Genomic DNA, 19,309 nt, shown 5'->3' on the forward strand with positions numbered 1-19,309 from the left:
CCCAACATTTGGGTAATAGTTTCTCACTCTTGTTATGGTCTAAAAGTGTCCCTTTTCCTCTTAAAATTACAACTTCTTTATACAATAAAAGGATTATCCTACAACTTTACATCATGTGTTATGTTTGTTAGTATTACCTTTTCCTATAAATGCAAACATTTCCTTTTAGCTGAGTTTGTTGTTATTAGCGGGTCGCTAATTGAGCTTAGTGGAGAAGAGTCCAGACAGTCAGTGTGCTGAATTTGCATTAGTGTATATGTGTAGACACAAGGAGTTATGCAGGCATCACTATGTTAATGTGTCGGTATGGCTGCAGGGCAAACTGGGGGGGGGGCTCATGATCGTCATGATGTGTTTGTGTGTGTGTTTATGGTGGGGGGGGGTTGTAGTCAATTGCTCATCCCCATTGTCGCATGCTCCTGGAGTGGCGCCGTTTAAAATTGCCGAGCAGGAGGAAGCGGAACAGGGTTGGGGGACCATGTCTGGAAGTAATCAGTCACTAGGGGAAAGCTCTGTGGAAGTGACTCCATGTTGTCCTTCCTCTTTATGTACGCTGGGAATGGTGGTCATGCAGGAAGCGACTGTCTATTATTACAAGACAACAACACGCTATAGCATATAGCATACATAATATATAATATACAGTACATAATTGATACGCAGACAGATCACATTTCTGTAAATGTATTGCTCCATCAAAAATAACACAAAATGCAGCCTTTAATTGTTAAAACCCTGGCAACAAAAGTGAGTACACCCCTGAGTGAAAATGCTAAAAGTGTCAAGAACCTACATTCTATGGACTTCCGACTTCCGGGTTTTCACCCATCAACTTTGTTTCCGTTTCTGGTTTGCGACATGTGGACCGCGTCCAAGTACTTGCGCTTCTGCCTTTGTGCCCGTGCGTTCCCGTCGACGGGTGCGAGGCTGCGAGTGTGTAGTGTCTGTCTCAGTGTCCGAAGCATTTCAGATAGCCGAGACGCTCTCCCGCCGATGAGCCGGGAGCGCGCGATTGGGGGGCGCGAGTGTTGGAACGCAGCCAGCAATGGCCGGAAACAGCGCTGATGTTTTTTTTTTTTTTAAATGGCTTTATTTAACAAATTGAAATCAAAAGCCAAACATGGCAAACATTAAGCAAACAATCATCATCACAGTACACAACAATCTCACAATAGCAGTAAAGGAAAAGGGGGGGAAAGGAAAGGGGGGTGCCAGGAGTTTTAAACTAAAAAACATTAAAAACACCAAAATGAGAACACAAAATTAAGGTCTTGATATCCTTCTTATTTTTGGAAGTAGAGATGGACGAAACGGCGCTGATGTGTAAAACCCGGAAGTCGGAAGTCCGTGGCATCTACCAGCGTTTCTAGCGTTTAGGTCTTGAGACATGCTTGGCCAGTCTATCACCTTTTATTGAACACACCTGCTCCCTATTCACACCTGAGACCTTGGAACGCCAACAAGTCGCATGCCACTGTTCTCATGAATATAAAACTATTTGTTCCCGCCCATATTGTACTTTTCATTAAACCTGATCCATCCGATACCTGCGACGTTTCCACGGTTACAGAGGCCACAAACTACTTGAGCTAACTTTCCGCTGTCCTACTTTGTCCTAGCAGCTCCAGCTCTTCGCATCCACCTTGAGGGAGGGGAAAAAAGAAAAGAAAAAAAAAACAAGCGAGCGGCGGCTTCATCCATCTTGCTGCCGTCACGTGAAACGGGAGCCGTCGGTAAGGTGACCCCGGCGGCGAGGCGGCACAAGGAGGGCCATGTCACTTTGGAAGCACCTCCATTCAGCCATCTGCCAGCTCAGTCCCACCCCCACACTCCCCGCTCCCTGTAATGAAGCCGCAAAGCAGGTGAGAAGCGGGCCACTCCGGAGAGAGAAACATTAGCATTGTCCTTGACCATGCAACGTCTTCAGGTGCTGGGGGGAAAAAAATCCATTAAATGGCGTGGAATTCTCTCGGGGAAGTGGCAGCCATTGTGTCCTTTTTACCTCCCTAGCTGACTGTATATTTTCTTCCTTTCTGACTTTTACAGACCCCTCTGAGGAGGGAGATGAGCTTGGGTGACGAAATCTCCCAAAATTAAGGAAATCTTGATACCAGCCAATTGATCGATTGCACCTCGACTTGGTTCTCTTAATACTATTACCCCCCCCCCCCATGTAATATAGGGATGGCAACAAAAAATGGGAACAATAACATCTGTCTTGTGAGACATTAGCACATCTTTGGGTTTACTAAGCCACTTTAACACTACTGCAGCTTCACCAGTGCAAAAAAAGACTTTACTCTCATAAAATCTTCTGTTTCTTGTAATATATATATATATATATATATATATATATACTACTACAGTTGTAACATTTTCCACATCATTTTTTTCTAGTAATATCACTCTTATATTGTTCATGTATACAATATTTACAGTATATTCTTTTATTTGACATGTTGACTGTATGTTTTAAGAGACACTTAAGTCCCATAAAGCTAACTTCTTTCATGTAAAATGATTACTTGGTTATTGTTGGTTAGCGAGTACCAATAATCAGCCTGATTTTTGACCTCATTTCATGGAATCGGTACTCGTGATGGCCTGGGGCCAGTTAACAATCAGGAACTAGAAATGACAAGAACAGAAAATTGTCATTAATGTCACGTAAATTTAAGGAAAAATGCTATTTTGGAATATATATACAGCTGCGCTCATAAGTTTACATACCATAGGGGTAAGTGAACTTATGAGCACGACTGTATGGCGAGAAAAAGGTTTAATTCCTATAAAATCTAAAATACTGTGGCAATTGTTTGATGTTTTTAGTTTGACGTGGACATGAGTAGAGCTTGTGAATTTTGGTAATGATTTATAGCATTTTTGTGTTAAGCGATGTTTATTTTTTTGTACATGTACAGCTGAAAGTCTTTAAAATTATTTGTAATTTCTTTGGTTAAAAACATTATGTATCAAAAGTACTAGTAGTATCAATACAGCATCAGTATTAGTGACTACTCAAGAGTTGAGTACTCGAACTGGTTATTGAAAATTGCTAGTTATTTTAATACAGTAATACTACTATTTTTTTGTAATAATACGACTAAATGTCTGCAGCAGCGGCTCTCATTTTTGTCTTTATAATTTCCCATGGCGGAAAAAAAAATCCAAACATGCACAAATGACAAGTGGTGTGAATTTGGTTTCCATTGTATTCTGTGTACTGTAATTGCTCAATTAAATCCATTAGTGGATTAATTGTGGATTTGTTAATAATTTGACACTAAGGCCCCGCTGCTTTGGTACAATTCTTTTATTCAAGCTCCAATTGGAAAAGTAAAATTCATCTCTTGCTATGCGTTTATCAAGTATGGACAGGAAGTAATAAGTATTTTCCACCCCCACACATTTAGAGGGGACCAGTTATTTAAAAAAGAAAAAGAAAATAAATAATTCAATGCAAATGCTAAACATGCATATTATAAAGAGACAAACAATAGGATAGGAGTTTGAAACGCTTGCCTCAACCTGTTTTTCTTGAATACAGACGTGTGGAAGTGAAAGTAACCTGAAACGCTACTGCAACTGAACAACAAACTTCCATTATGCAAATTCTTATTTTTAACAGACCAAATGCATTCAGACACTACTAAGAAGTATTAGGGACACACTGAAAAGCCAAGAAAGAGTCAAAAAGGAAACAGCCATAAAGAAATTAGATGTATGGAAATAGGGTTGAATTTTATCGGGAAAACGTTAAAAGTGCAAGTGTAGGAAAAAGTTGCAAAAACATTTCAATTTTGATGAAAAAAAAAATCTCAACTTTTTCCCCCACAAAATGTATTCATCTATTTCAACGTCATTCTTGTAATATTTTAAATTCTCATATTCATAAATTAACATTATAAAGTAGTATTTTTTTCCAGAATTTTTTTGCAATATAAAAATAACACAATATATATTCAAGAAAATAAGTTATGTGGTGCGTAGAATCAAGATCTTTACGAGAAAAACATTGCATTATTTTTAGAAAATATATTTTACAATTCTAATAAGCACAGATCATTATTTGTTTAAATGTATTTTCATTTTGTCCTATATTAACATACGTCATATAGTGTACTATCCATTTTGCAAAAATTAGTTCATGACTTTTTTTTCTTGTTAAATTACAATTTCATTCTGTTTTTTTTTCTGGAGAAAGATTTCATTCTCATTATATGATGACTATATTTTGACGAATATTTCAAATTGGCATACATTTGGAAAATTAGGGATTATTTTACCTGGAATAAAAAGCTATTAATGAAAAAAAAAAATTTTTTGAAAACTTGTTTGTGATCATAATATTATGCATCTATTCAGGTAGATTTCTAGACTAATGAAAACTAGTTGAACTTTATTCTGTATCTGATATTTTGAATTCTCTTAAAAATAAGTCAGATTTTCTGAGAAACAAAGGTGTACTATGACAAAAAAATTAATAAATCAAAAACACATTTGTAACATTTCAAAAGTGTAACGATAAAGCTCGGTCAAACACAGATATGCTCGTAGTCATGGTCAAAGTTCATTCTGGTCAAATTAACATCTTCCACATTTTTTCACATTCCAACTGCTCGTAATATTTTGACTTTACTTTTTGTAAATATCCATACTATAGTAAGTAGTGTTAGCAAGAAAAAAAAGGTGTAATTAATGTGTAACTTGACAGTCCTCTTAATGCAGGTTTATGTTGTGCATATTTGTAGTTGATTTGTTATATATTGTTATAATTTCACATATTGACAGCGATTCAACCTACCCAAAAAACTCAACTGTTTGTTTTTTTGTGTGCTCAGACTGAAGCAATTAAAGTATTGGCATAATGGTACCAAGGAACTATGTTTGAGTTGAAGATGCCATCTTAGTTCCAACGAATTATGTTGAAATGGGTTGAAAACCTTTATTTATGTATTATTCACATATTGCATTTTGTGGCATCTATAGGCAACGAAACGTTTTTCTTATTACAGGGAGTTAATTATTCGCAGATTTGAACTACTCGGTCCCCTCCTTATCCCATACACACAGTGGGGAACATTGGTGAACCTCTATGGAGAAAAATAATAATAATAATGTAACTAATGCAAAATCATTCTTGTCGTCATATTTTTTTTTGTTCAGTGTGGCCCTAATGCTCCTTCAGCAGCAAAACGCGTGCACGTAAAACGCTAATTCATTAAAAGTGAGCATTTTACAGCAACTTCATCAAATGCCTGCAATTCAGTGCATCTGTAAATAAGTTATTCTGCGTGTTAAGTCTTCTCTGCATACGTTTTAACTGACTTTTTTTTGTTTGTTTTTGTTTAAGGAGAAACAGTCTCCGTAGCGCCCCCCTTTAGCATTCTGTGCGTTGTGGAAGCAGGTCAAGCCCCCGGGAAGATTCCCAGCGGAGAAGCCAGAGGGATTGTTTTGGTTTACGACAAAATGAGGTTGCGCTGCGCCGCCGCTGTAACACAAGGTCGAGGCACTTCCAAAGCAGTGTCCTATAAAAAGCAACACGCACTCAAACACACACACACACACACACACACACACACACACAAACTTGTACAAAGTGTCAGTCTGTACTTGGGCAAAGCCACTCAGCCTCAACCGGAGTCCATGCTGAAGAGCTCGATGCCGTGCGGGCTCCAGTGGAGGCCCACTCCCGAATTAAACACCAGCGACCAAACGTATGGGATGAAGAAGTCCTCGGGTTGGTCCTCCTCCACATACTTGAACTTCAGCTCCGGAAACTTCTACACAATGGGAAGGATGTTAAGGAAAGTGATTAGGATGCACGGAGAGGAGAGGCGCACTCTAGAAAATTGCCAAGTGGGAAATCTCCCCTTTTCAAGGTCTCACGTGCCAGCGTTCCAGTCGATAGTCAACAAAAAACATGGCTGACGACCTCGATAAGCGTGCCACCTACCATTACAACGGTGGTTTTTAACCTTGTTGGAGGGACTGAACCCCGGCAGTTTTTTTTTCACCAAACATTTTTTTATTAAATTCATCAAACACTAAATTCCAAATAATATTTTGCGGAGGAAGTAACTGGTTAAATTATTTAGTTGTTATAATCACTTGAGTGTTACACAAGCATTGACATGGATGAGATGAAAATATTTTCATAATTCCAATTCAATGATTGTAATAAAGTAAAAAAAAAAAAATCTAAATGGTCTTCAAGTGCAATAAATTAGGTTTTTCATAAAAGTAAGAAAATACTTTTAAATTCATGTGAACAGTAAATTTCAAGAAACCGTAAGATACAAAAAAAAATTGGCTTTTAAAATTCTATTTTCTAATGAATTTATGGGAAAAATAGCAAATAAAATAACGGATTCAGGGTTTTATGAATTGATATCAGGCTCAGAAAGGAAAATCGAGTCGATATAAATTATTGGATTTTTTAAAACCCAGCCCTCCTTTCCATCGAATCTGTCTCTCTTCACCTAGAACTCAGAAAGGATTGTGTTCTTGTGGCTTCTTGATATTCTTGTTCGTGGGCTTTGCTAGATAGTAGATAGCTAATTGCACTGGACTCGAACTAAACTAGATTTATAGAGCACTTTAAAACAACCACCGCTATTTTCTCAAGCTGGAACCCGGTGGGAAAAAAAATACAATCAAAACAGCAGAGGCCCTACAATTGAACCCTGTGGAACACCATACATCCCCGTTACACGTGAATTCATATTGCGCATCCGACCATTTTTGTTTTTTTACTCGGCATTGTATGAAGGGATTACAATAATAAAGAACTCACATGACGTACCATTACACCAGTCACAAGTCGACTACTAAGTGCACCGAATTCCATGCAGCATAGATAGGCCAAGCAATGTAGCATAATTAACTGCAGCTAATGATGGTTAAGCGGGGCGTGTCATCACGAATCATGAGTCGGGGGCGTGCGTCTTGACCTTCTCCGAACCCCTGAGAAGGGCTCACTGAACTCCTGGGGATTCGATCGAACCCTGGTTAAAAACCGCTGCATTAGAAAAAGGTATACCGGTACCCTGTGTGTATATATACATACATAAATATTAATATTTATATATATATATATTTATCCCTGTACGTTGAACTCTTTATTCTTGTACAAAATGACCAAAAAAATGTCGTGCTACAAAAAGTGGTGTGTTTTTTGATTATTGATTACACAGACATGTTTGCATTGCATCGCATGGTAGCCTGCGTGCACCAGGTTGTCATTCAGCTGGCGGCTTCTCAGTGATCACTCTTCATGAGCGACTACAGTAGTGGCAGATGTAATTCCACCTGACTCCGAGGCTAAATTGCTTCCAGCGAGACACGGATCAACTCCGGGGTCCGACGTCTGACCTCTTAACTAATGCGGCCATGTCGCCTTTTGACCCGGCCGCGTTGATGGCTTCTGTTTGCCAAATAAAAACGGTGGCGCGTGGCTCATCCACGAGGGAAATAAGAGGAAATAACTTTGATGTGGCTGACCTGTGCTCATAACAGGTGAAAACATCGGGGAGTGTAATAAAATGAAAGCAAACATGGAGCGGTGTCATTTTGCACAACAGTTTGACCTTATTGTCTGAGCCTGCGGCGGCGAGGTGCCGAGTTACATGATTACTCGCTAACAGCAGTCAGACTCCCACTGGTCTCAGCTCGTGTGGACTACACTTGTTCATAAACACCCCCACACACACACACATTGATGTACTATTTACACTGTAGTCCAGACGACAAACAACACTGGCTCATGTGTCAATAAATGGAGCTACATATTAGGGTTGGGAATCCTTCAGGAAAGAAATAATATACATACATAGGTGTATTTATGATGGAGTTTTGCTCCTACGGCAACACTGTAAAACTAATGTACGCTATCATAATTGTAATCTATTAATTATAGGTGATAGTAGTATAACAAAAATTGTGAATATTAAGAGTTTGAAATGATTAATCAATTGACAACTAATCAATGATCAATGATAATTATTCTATCGATGAATGATTTAGAGACCATGTTTAATTTTAAATTGTTCAAATCAGCCTATTTGCAGTAAATATTCTCAGATTTCTGAATGAAAGTAGACTTTAAAAAAAAAATCTGTAGAATCACAATAAAACATTTGCAAGCATCTGCTTTTACTTTGATCAACATTTAAAAAAAAAATCAGTTTGTGCATTTTCTGCACTGTCAATTTGAAATGTCCTGTTTTGAATATAGGGATGGAAATCAAAACTTTAAAAAAAATCTGATTCATCGACAAAATAATCGACTAATTAATCGTCAATTAATATAGTATAGATAATTAGTTGTAGCCCAAATAATATTTGATATAATACATAAATTAATTGGTATGGTTTGGAGCGTTGCTTCTTGGTTGTTAGCTAGCTAGTAGAATGACACTGAATTATTGAAACTTTCTCCAAACTTTGTAGATCGGTCCAATGTTCAATAAAATCTATTGTCTCATTTTGGATTTTGATTCACAATGGACTGTTAATCTGCACCAGAAACCTTTTCTGTTCTCAATAAGCAAAACTTGAAATCAGGATATATGGTTTTAAAATGCTGTTTCTTGGTTGTTAGATAGCTAGTAGGATTTCTATGAAACTATGTAGAGAGGTTCCATATTTGGATGCAAATCTGGATGAAAGTGCCAGAATATAAATAGTCAAAACTATGTAGCTTCATGTTTTTTCTTCACTTTCGCTAGAGGAATGATTTTTTTTCTCACAATTTCATTCATGGCAGAACTTTATGTCAGAAGTTTCAGTCTTAAGCTGGTACCAAAATAGAAATGGTAGAATCCTGTTGTCCGTTTGTTCCTAACATTTTACAGTATATTATTTTGGTATCACATTATAGTGAAAGAAAAATCGAACTGAGGAGGGAACATACAAGAAGTGAGGCCATTTCTAAATAATAGAGAGGCACTTTTTTTGGCAGGCTTTTGTATACAGTATGTCTATTTTGAAAGATTGTAATTATGCAAATCATGTGGCAGTCATGAAACCTGTTATAGCTAAACAAGGAGTTCAGTCCACCCTGCTAGCACTAGCATCCCGTTAGCACTAGATTTGACAAGACATCGCCGAAGGAAGAACCAACTGAATTTCTGTGGGTAATCTTTTTCCCGCTTAATTGCAAGAAGTAATTTTTCAACATTTTCCACTCATTTCTTACTGAATAATGCATGAATCTTAATGACAAAACTCCGATGCATGGGCGGAAGGTGTGCCATTTGGTGCAGATTCAAATTAGGATTGTTTCACGCCCTGCGGCGGGTTCTGCGGTCGACTGAGTGCGATCCTCGTTAACACTTCAATTATCTCTGTGACCTTATAAGCGTACTGTAATTGGTGAAGTCTTCAGTAATGTCATGGTGATTGTGGCTTAGATTTCAATCGAAAAAAACTCAACTGAAAATACAAAAATGAAAATGTTATGGGAATATGGTGTTTCCGCGCTAACAGGCGAGAGTGGCTGGCGAACATTTGATGAGCCGGTGTCTACGAGAAAGTCGTCTACACACAAACGCCGGTCGGATAATAGCGACGCTGCATTGTGAAAACAACACAACGTGCGTTTTTGTATGCGTGTGCGTGTTCTGGCATATGGCCTGTGACCCCGGTAGCCCTGGCGTCTGGGTCATTATGATAGCGATAGTGTAGCGCCGAACTCAATAGAGCATGACTTTCACCACAGATGATTACTGACAGCGTGTGTCTTTATACTGTGTGCAGACAGCAGAATATAATGAGACACTCCTGTATTATTGATGCCCTACTTCTATCTATCTACCTGCTGTTTGTTGTGTTTGGCCCTCGAGGTGGCCCTTGTTTTTTTTCTGGCTTGGCAGAAGCCATTCAGTATTAATTGCATCATGGATGGACCAACATGGGCTGGATTTAGTGTTTGACTGACATTTGAGCAGCCTTTGATGTGCACAATTTAGGTCACATGATCACATTGAGTTTGTGCTTCTTAACATGGGCCCATAATGGCCTCTTCCAATTTGGACAAAATGTTAACATCTTACCTCAATAGACGAATGAAGCCAACCTTTAATTGTATTTTTATCTGCTTACATAAAGAAAAAAAATACATTGTGGTCATCTCCTACCATTGTTTCTATTTAGCTCACGATCTTCAATTAGTCGTTTTTGAGTCTGAAGCTAATTTGGATTAGCCTTGATAGACATCCTCGTAACAAAGGTCATAACATTTTGTCAAAAATTAAATTTTTTGCTTCTGAACTATGCCAGCTTTTATTATCACCAAATTGTTTGCTGCCATGGCAACCCATTCTCGTGCGTAGCTGCATTTTGTCATTAACATTCAAGTACTTTTCACTGAGAATGGCTATAAAGATGTGTGTAAAGATGAATGTTATAGGTGGGGGGGAAAAACAAAAAGTGAAAGCAGATGTTTACAAAATGTTTTATTTCGATTCAAAACAAAAAATAATCTGCTTTCATAGAGGACTGCGAAAATGAGAAAGAGAGTCACTGATGAGAGACTAAATTGGATCATTTTAAATTAAACTAGGTCCAACGATTAATTGCTTCTCAAAAATAATTACTGATTAATTTGATAATCGGTTAGTTATCAATTAATCGATTAATCATTGCACCTCTAGTAGCTCCCAAAGCTGATTGCTGATCTGATCATCCTAAGCATTGTCATGTCAACTCAACTGTAATGATTCCCAGAAGAACATTTTGGTTGGCAATACAACGTACGTAAATTCAAATACTAGAATTTGATCTGCTTTCGATCCCTGAATGTCTCAACGAGGAGCGCTTCATCATCGAAACGCCACATGTGGTTTACAGGAACAGATGGAACAAATCAGTGCTTCCGATGTCTGGGTGAGCCCATTTCCCAAAATGATAAAAAATAAAAAATAAATACTTAAGCGTGGCGTCCCGTCAGGACGGCGGGCCAGTGGCTAATCCGAAAAGCTGTTATGAGAGTGAAATTGGAGCAGAAAGGATGCACTTTAGGCCTTTATCAAAATGAGAGCTTCACAACTTAAGTTTGCACAGGAAGAAAAATAGCCACAAAATGGCAGCAATATATTACATGGTATCAACTGTTCATCTGACCATCTCCCTCATGACAGCTGGCGCCGGACCGCGGTTTTATTTGCGAATGAGTAGAGGCCTTGGGGCCCAAACGATCTCAAGCCATTTTCAAACTTCAAATGGAAAACAAACTCGGCTTGCAGGCCTGGAGCTGACGTTGAATGCGAGTCGCCTAGTGGGTCACTTTTGGTAAGCAGAACTGGCACTGCAGGATGAACCACTGGATTGCAATACAGTACGATCACTGGCAAATTGTTGTGATAATATTGTACTGTGAGTTCATACAGCACAGTAAATTATTCTGTAAATTTTGCTCTAAACTGGTTCTATTTCATCCCACTCTAAATAGAGCAAAATTTACACTTGAAAGAGAGTAAAATATTAAAAGTAAAGTATTTGCCTACCACATGAATAACCTATGAAATATTTTCACTCAGAAATTCTAAGTACATTTTGCAAGGAGAAATTTTGACCAAATTTGACTAGTTTATAAAAAATTAAAAAAAGAAGATACACAAGGGTTGAGAAACGAACTCACGACCTTCAGCTACCACCTGAGCTATGCCACTCCTACTGTTTGCTAATATCCAAGAGGAGACCAAAAACATAATTGTTGTCAGATTCCACCCGACACGAGCGATATACTAACACACAGCAGGAGATACTCTCACCATCTAAACCCAATCAAAACCAACATTTTAGCAAACTGAGAAGAATTCAAATCATTCTTATTATTTTCACGCGTGTAGAAAAAAAAATAACTTGTATATTAAAGATGTTTTTTCCTCAAGTATATTGGTCGATCACCACTGCATTACAATACCATTGCAACATCCTACCATGAGTTACTCCCACTGCCGACCAGCTACTCAAATAAAAATCTTTGTTCACAGTGTATCAAAACAATAAGAGCTTTCCTCCTCTTCTGCCATTATTGGAGGGAGTACAAAAAAAGCATCTAATATGGCCACATCCAGCATCTCAACACAAGAATGTTTCCTCTGGCTTTCAGTGCTTTCTTGGAACATTATCTTGGTGCCTTGACTGTCTGCACAGCGCCTTCCCCTCTTAATATATCTGCAGCGTCTCGCCCCTCCTGGCAGTCACGGCAGTTGTCTGGGCCCACTTGGCCCGAGCTCCTATCAGTTAGTAGTAGGTCCTGGCGGGACGTGCCCTTGCCTCTGGACACAGACTGGCCGGCCCTCATGTCTTCACTCGGGGGCGCCGTGTTCACTTCCCTTCCCTTCCCCTGTGCTGTGCTGTCAAGAGCTAGGCTGGACGCAGAAGAATGCGAGCTGTGGAGCAAGCGCGAACCACCATCAAACACACGCATGGTAATCCGTCAAAAACAAACCACTCACAAACATACAAGCAGAGCATGGTGATCTGTCAAAAACAAGCCCATCTATTATTAATCTTACAAGGCTCATGGTCACGAGGAGCTGGATTGCGTGTTTAAACCGCACTGGAAGGACTAATAGATTTATGGTTTCAAAAGGATGGATTGCCACGGCGCTGATGTTTTACCATGTGCTTTGTGTTTGTCTTAATGCAAAAATGGATGAAATACAAACGCTCATTTTGCTTAATCTTCTGATTTGTTTTCTGGTTTCGTCCAATATTGCACTCTGTTTACTACCAATAAACAACAAATAAGTCGTCTCGTCACACATGCCAGAGCCACAAAAAAAAAAGAAGGATATTTCGTGCAATTTAACACATTAAATATCTATAATATAGACGAAAGCAGTCTTGGGTCCAACCCTTGATTGCTTATTATGATTCACACTTTCAAAACACCAGGAAAAAAACTGATAAATGTAAGCTTTGGATAAAGCTATGCGGTCCAATTGTAATATTTGTAAATAATAGCACATTGTTTTAGTCCATTAATCAAAATGCAAACATTATGCTACACGTACACAAGTCACTGTTTGTGGTGTTATCAATAGCTACGTGCTAGTTGTTGGCTTATTGCTTTTTAATGATTGCAATAGTCAATAAAGAAATTGAAAGTGTTTCAGGAACAGCCTTGAACATCAATATCTGTTGTACTTGTCGGGCAATATGGTGACTTTTCTTTCTTTCTTTCTTTTAAGAGAAAGACCGATGTTTTTCTTCAGGGCCACCGACTATTAGTAGTCAAAAAGGCAACTAACCAATGTTTGGAGCAGATCGTGTCATAATAATAATAACAATAAAAAAAAACTCCAACTCTTTGTTGCAAGGTTTTTAAATATGTGTCTATTGAACAATTTAAGATTTGCATTGTATTTTTTTTTTTAAGGCGCAGTGTAAGTGACCACGAGATGTTGCCATAGCATAGAATGCAGCCGAAATGCATGGTATTTGGAAGCACGCACACTACGGTGGCTCAGAGAGGTGTGAAGTCCGATAACCGGTCTCTCTACTTTTTTTGTCCTGCAGTTTTTGTACATGAATATTTTTGTTGTTTTTTAAAATTATTTATTTATGTATTTAGTTTTAAATGGATAATTCTCTCGTGAGAACAGAGGGTCTAAGTGAGTATCTTAGAAAAGTAGGGTAAAACAAATGTTGATCTTTCTAGATGCTAACAAAATTCATGTCCCGTTATGTACCTTTTAAATAATCAACTACTTTCTGACTAAAACAAAAGCTAGAGGGCTGGATTTGTATTACTAATTCACCTTTTGATCCTTTGGTTGTTTGTGTGAGATCATTTCAAAATGCCACAAAGTCACTCTGACTTCTTTGGCAGGCTTTTGTGTCTGTGAACGGATTGTATAACACGCTGAAGTCATGCAACTTGTGTAATTAAGACTCAAAGGAAAGCAGTTACTGCGTGTACAATGTTCTCACTAGCATCCCGTTAGTCGTCAGATCAAGTGTTAAGTAACCAATGAAAGCTAATGTCTTTGATTATAGATGGAAAACAGATCAAAACAGTGTTGTCGTGGCTGTTTATTTACATGACAACCGTTTTATTGGAGTGTTCTGTGTAGGCACACAAAAACACAATGGAGGACCACACCTTCCTTGTTGGATTTGTGCTAAAAATGCTTTATCAAAAAAGTTTACATTTGCGGGACTGCTTAAGTGTCCAACGGACATATGGTAAATTTCAATAGTGTAGTTTAAGTTAAAGCTTTAAAGCCATAGTTAACTGCAGAGTTTTTCAAATATATGTATATTGAATAATTTAAGATATGCACTATAACTTTGACAGCCCTATTTCAAACCCATATGCAGACAAACGGTATTGATAAGAAAACTGTTGATGTGCTTTAGTGTGTGCTGCTGTTTTGATCAGCAAAAAAGTTCAAATGGGCTCCTCAGTTAACTCTATAAGTGGATGACACCATTGGTGAGATTGGGCTGCTACTTGATGGTAAACAAATTAGCATTTTGCACTGACAATCGGCAACCTAATAAAAAAAAATAAAAAAAGAAAACCCAAAGTTTAGTGGACCCTGTCTTTGCGTGATTGTTAATTATTCCTGATCGGCTAATCATGTCTGAGCCCATGTAAATCTTAGGATAAAGCGATTGTGAGAACGTCGCTGGCCACAGGTCTTACAGACTCCCAAGTAGCGCGCAAAACCGGCAAAGATAACTAACCCCCCTCCTCCCTTCGCCCCAACCTCAGGAGCCAGAGAGTCTGTCGGTTATCGCTGCTCAATAAGGCAGATTTTGGTCGGTCTAAACAACACATTCCACAGCCACTGCCCATGAGAGTCACTGAAACAACACACAGCACACACCCACAAACAACGAGACTAAGGGAGGGTCGTCCCCGAGGCCGTCGCCTTTTAACCCTTTCTTTCAGCTGGGACAAATTTTGCATGTTTTTTGTTTTTTTGTGTGCGTGCTTTAAGCAAACAGGCGTCTTGTAGTCTTCTGTCAACAGTTTTCCCCTGACCGGGAACAACAGTTTGTTTTGTCAGTTAGCAATCTGGAGAAAAACTATTCATGTCATATAAATGCCTTTGGGGAACACCATGACTGTCTGTGTTGAAATTGTAATGCTTTTAGGGTCGTTTCCTGCATCCACAGGAAAAGTAGCAAAATGCACTTCTTCCTAATCTTTCAATGGGAAGAAAGATACAACAAAAGGTGAAGCCTGCATCAGAAATTCCCCACATGACAAAGAATCTTCTGTTAGGATGTCTTGATGTCTTCTGAAGATTAAATAATTAGGTCAAGTCTCACGGGTGTTACCTGCAGTTAAGGTTCCTAGATAAGAGTGAACTTTACCAACACGAAGAGTAAACTTTACTAACACAAATTTAGATAAAGGTTACATGTAGGAATTTATTGCCTAAGGTTACGTGTTTCGTCCCGTCCCCCCAAAAAAATTAATTGAAGTAAACACAAAGGCATCATCAATGTTGGCTCAATGGCAGCTGGGATAGGCTACAGCTTTCTGCAGGCCTGAATAGGATATGTGGGACAGAAAAGGCATGGATAGATGTAGTTTCATCAACTTAACCTTTGAAAAAGGTTATGGTGTGAAGTAGTTAGCCAACTAAATGGGCTGCCAAAGAAACATGAAGCAAATGTGGTTTTCTGGTATCTTGCCAAAGAAATCAAAAGTTACGATCTTAGAGGCACCAGGTTGGGTGGAACATAATTTGTCACTGCTTGCTGCTTAAACGTTTTTGTCAAAGACAAATGCCCAAACCTGACAAAAAGGCCTGGATAAGTTCACAGAAACAAGTGAGCAAGCCTCAAAGTCAACGATATTTGACCCAATTTAATGATTATCCTTCACCGCTACCTCGTCAGCATTCTCGGCGCGTTCACTGCCAAGAGCTTTTAGCAGTAATTACCAATTCATTGATGATTCCACACGACATTAATCCAGCCTATGGATTTTCACACTGGGGGCTGAGTAGCCGAATGAGCTCATCAGACGAAGGCATGCGTGAGGTGTGGAGAGAGACTGCTGTTTGTTTGAGCGATGGCACCATCAAATAGTGGCCTGCGTCTCCCCGAGGAGACATTGGCCAAATTGTCTCTTTACTTCACGGCGCCCTCTGGAGGTACAAAAGTACTCAGAAGAGAGTGGCGCGTCAACATGAGGGCGAAGCACATGCGTGGACGTAAAAACAAAGGATATGAAGTATGTATATGGACGCATGATGATAATGCACTGCCAACTAACGCTAACATGATATCCATATTGATTGTGAACGTCATAACAATTTATTTTATTTTTTTATGTGAGGGACCGCACATATGAGGAAAAACAGCCCAGTGGGAGCTTGGAGTGTGTGGTGTACTCAAGATGACCAATATTTATAACAGAACTGACCTGTGTCAAGCACTATGATGCCCCAGACTGAAGGGAAATACAATGAAGATGGAAAACGAGCTCAAGGTGGGGATTTAGAGACCAAGACCAATTGTAAATAGCAAAATTTGGCCTCCCCCCAAAAATAATGAGAATTGTGTATCTTTATACTAAAAACCCTAACTACACCTTGAACTATGCTCCAAAAACACTTACTAATCATTTCAATTAGACATTATGCTTAAAAATAAATGGTTTACTGATGATCTGATTAAAACAAATATATATATCATTTTTCACTTGAGTGATACAAAGATAGTGTTCCCTCGTTTCACAGTTTGTTTTTTGTAGATTCACTCTATTGCAGATTATTATTATTTTTTTTTTTAAGTATTACTTTTTAGGCTTTTGCTGACCATGATGTCATCTATTGCAGTTTTATCTCACTATTTTGTAGGTTATCTTGCTAATTTTCTTCCTTTTAAGTCAGACCAGTTAAGAAATGTTATTTTGATTTAGTTTTAGGGGAAATTGTTTTACAAAAAAAAAAACGAGACCATGAAGAGTCGTGTTCGGAAATCCACTCTGACTCCCGTGCACTACTCAGAATGCATGTTGGGGCAAGGCAGAGTGTGCTGCTGCCCTTTCATTAATTTCTGAACACAGCCTATGTTATAAACCAATCCGCAGCTCGTGCTTGAACTGTTTCCATCTGTACTATAATGGTCGTCCCAAAACACACCGTTCCCTCATCGTGGGTGCGTACGGAAATATGTTGGGGAATATGGATTTATTTGTATTTGTATTAAAGTTTGTCTTGAAACAGCTTACCTAACTGGAATCCTGTTGCATTGTAACAAAATTACAATCCTGGTTGATTAATTAGACAATTAAATCCTTGTTGTTTTTGTTGTGCATAGCAAAAATAGTTGTCAATGCCTACTTCTCGCTTAAATGCTTCTTCTTTGACGTCTTTAATAGAAGCGCGAGCAGAGAAGAAGAAGGCGACAAAGAAATCCACCAGGATTGTAACCTTGGATACAAAGCGTTGCAGGATTCTAGTTAAAGTAAGACGTTGTAAGGCAAACTTAAAAAAAAATACTTTTAACAGTTGTATTAGCCAACGTTCAGTCATCCTGGTCTACTGCTGGGGTGCAGCAGGGTTGAAGGACACAGCGGAGCTGTCTACATGGCTCATCGACGGCTACATCACCTAGCGCGTAGGTGGCGATGGCAAGGGCCACGTGCCATCCCTCTTCCTAATGCTAGCAAGACAAATGCCTCGCGGCCGGTATAAAACACGGAACACATGATGAAACATGCAATTAAGAGCTTCAGCGGCGGTGTGGAGCCGAGCCGGGGAAAGACTGGATACATATTTCCTCGCTGATTAATGGTGGAGCGCCAGGAGGGGCCGGGGTTCGCAAACCCGGCAGGAGTGGTGGGAGTGTTGGGTAACGAGACGTTGTGGCAGATTTATATCCAACCCCCATCCCTCACCCTTCCCCCCCAATCGTATGTGCCCGTGACAAAGTGCCCCCAGCCCCCATCCCATCTCCTTGAAATGTCATTATATGTTCGCATGGAGCAAGCCAGCAGGGATGGAAGGGAGATGGGCGTTATGGCTAATGAGAATGGGGTTTGGCCTTTTGTCACATGCCCCAATGGCTCTTTCCATCTTTCTCCCAGTTCTCCCCTGCCCGTAATTCCTTTCCCACCTGTGCACACAACTTTATGGCACCAAGTCACCCCAGCGGTCCCTACACATGAATCGTGATTATGGACTGCTGCGGGCGCATGCCTTACCTTCAGCCTGTCTATAGGCAGGGCCTGGGCTCCTTTCATGATCACCTCCTGGACCCTCTCCACGGACAGGTCACTTCCGGCCTGCTCCAGACGCTGGCTGAAGAAGGCGATCACCTAAAAAGGTTGCCAAGGAAATAGAGGAGGAAATTACAAAAAGGGACTTAGGTGTGTTTAACCAAGTAAACTTGTCATGTACTGAATAGACTGTTGTCATAACGGTCCCATATGGGCCTTCAAAAACAGATTCAGAGCAGATAGCAGTTACAGGTGGTCCTAGGTTTATGAGTTTTGTTCCAATGATGGGGATGTAATGCAAGTTGTAATCACGTAACCTATGCTAACGCAGTAGTAAAGTCAGAATAACAGGAAATATTTGAATGAATACCACTTGTAACTTTACAGTACGTAATCTTTTTAACTGTATGTTAACCCATTCATGCTACAACATTGTGAAAATGCAAACAAGCAACCCAAAAACAACCGTTTTCATCATATAAATGGCCATGAAATGTGCTAGCACTCGTGTGATGTGAGCTGACGTGTAACTAACATCCTGTGCTTGCATAGGCTAAAGTGAAAAGCCGGATAATGAACGCGGCTGGTGCCTTTCACAGGCACAAAAAGCTCTTTGCTTTTTCTTTGAGACACACACACACATTTCATGCTTATCTCACTGAAGCTTAATATCAATTGCCAGCCTTCCTTTTGGTCTAATCCCAGCATAGTGGCATCAGGCCCGCAGCAGGAGTGCCCCTATATGATGACACCCAGTGCAATATGGAGCTTTAATGATATATATAGAACCACACAACAAAGCAGCCTTTTGCCTATATGTATTGGTCTTGTTGGATGTCAGCTGTTGGGGCTGTAAAAACAAGGCAGCAATCATCACTGATGCAGATGCACAAAGGCTGGATAAACATTGGTGCAATAGCTTGTTAGTGTGTAAAAATGTATATACTGATATCGCAATGCTGTCAGACATTTTATTGCTTTTTTGAATGCTTAATGTGGAACCTCCCAATTTTCGCACTTGGGAAATAGTTTCTAGTATTGCACAGGCAATGTTTGAAATACCATTTTGACATAATTTGTTAAAAGTCTAGACAGTAGTTAAATAATAAT

The 19,309-nt window shown here is 39.3% G+C and overlaps 1 protein-coding gene across 1 annotated transcript in view; it reads right to left on the reverse strand.

The window, feature by feature from the left end:
• Nucleotides 1-3,295: 3,295 nt before the first annotated feature.
• dym (dymeclin) overlaps nucleotides 3,296-19,309 on the reverse strand; it is a 54,406-nt gene continuing 38,392 nt past the window's right edge. Inside the window, exons 16-17 of the mRNA XM_086097336.1 lie at nucleotides 18,185-18,298; nucleotides 3,296-5,783 (exon numbers count right to left, since the gene is read on the reverse strand). Of these exons, the coding sequence (XP_085953462.1) occupies nucleotides 5,634-5,783; nucleotides 18,185-18,298 (264 nt within the window). The 3' untranslated portion in view covers nucleotides 3,296-5,633. The remainder of the gene's footprint in view (nucleotides 5,784-18,184; nucleotides 18,299-19,309) is intronic.

The sequence above is a fragment of the Leptonotus elevatus genome, chromosome 15, assembly GCF_054856555.1.
Source record: "Leptonotus elevatus isolate MCC_2025b chromosome 15, RoL_Lele_1.0, whole genome shotgun sequence".
NCBI classification, from domain to species: Eukaryota; Metazoa; Chordata; class Actinopteri; order Syngnathiformes; family Syngnathidae; genus Leptonotus; species Leptonotus elevatus.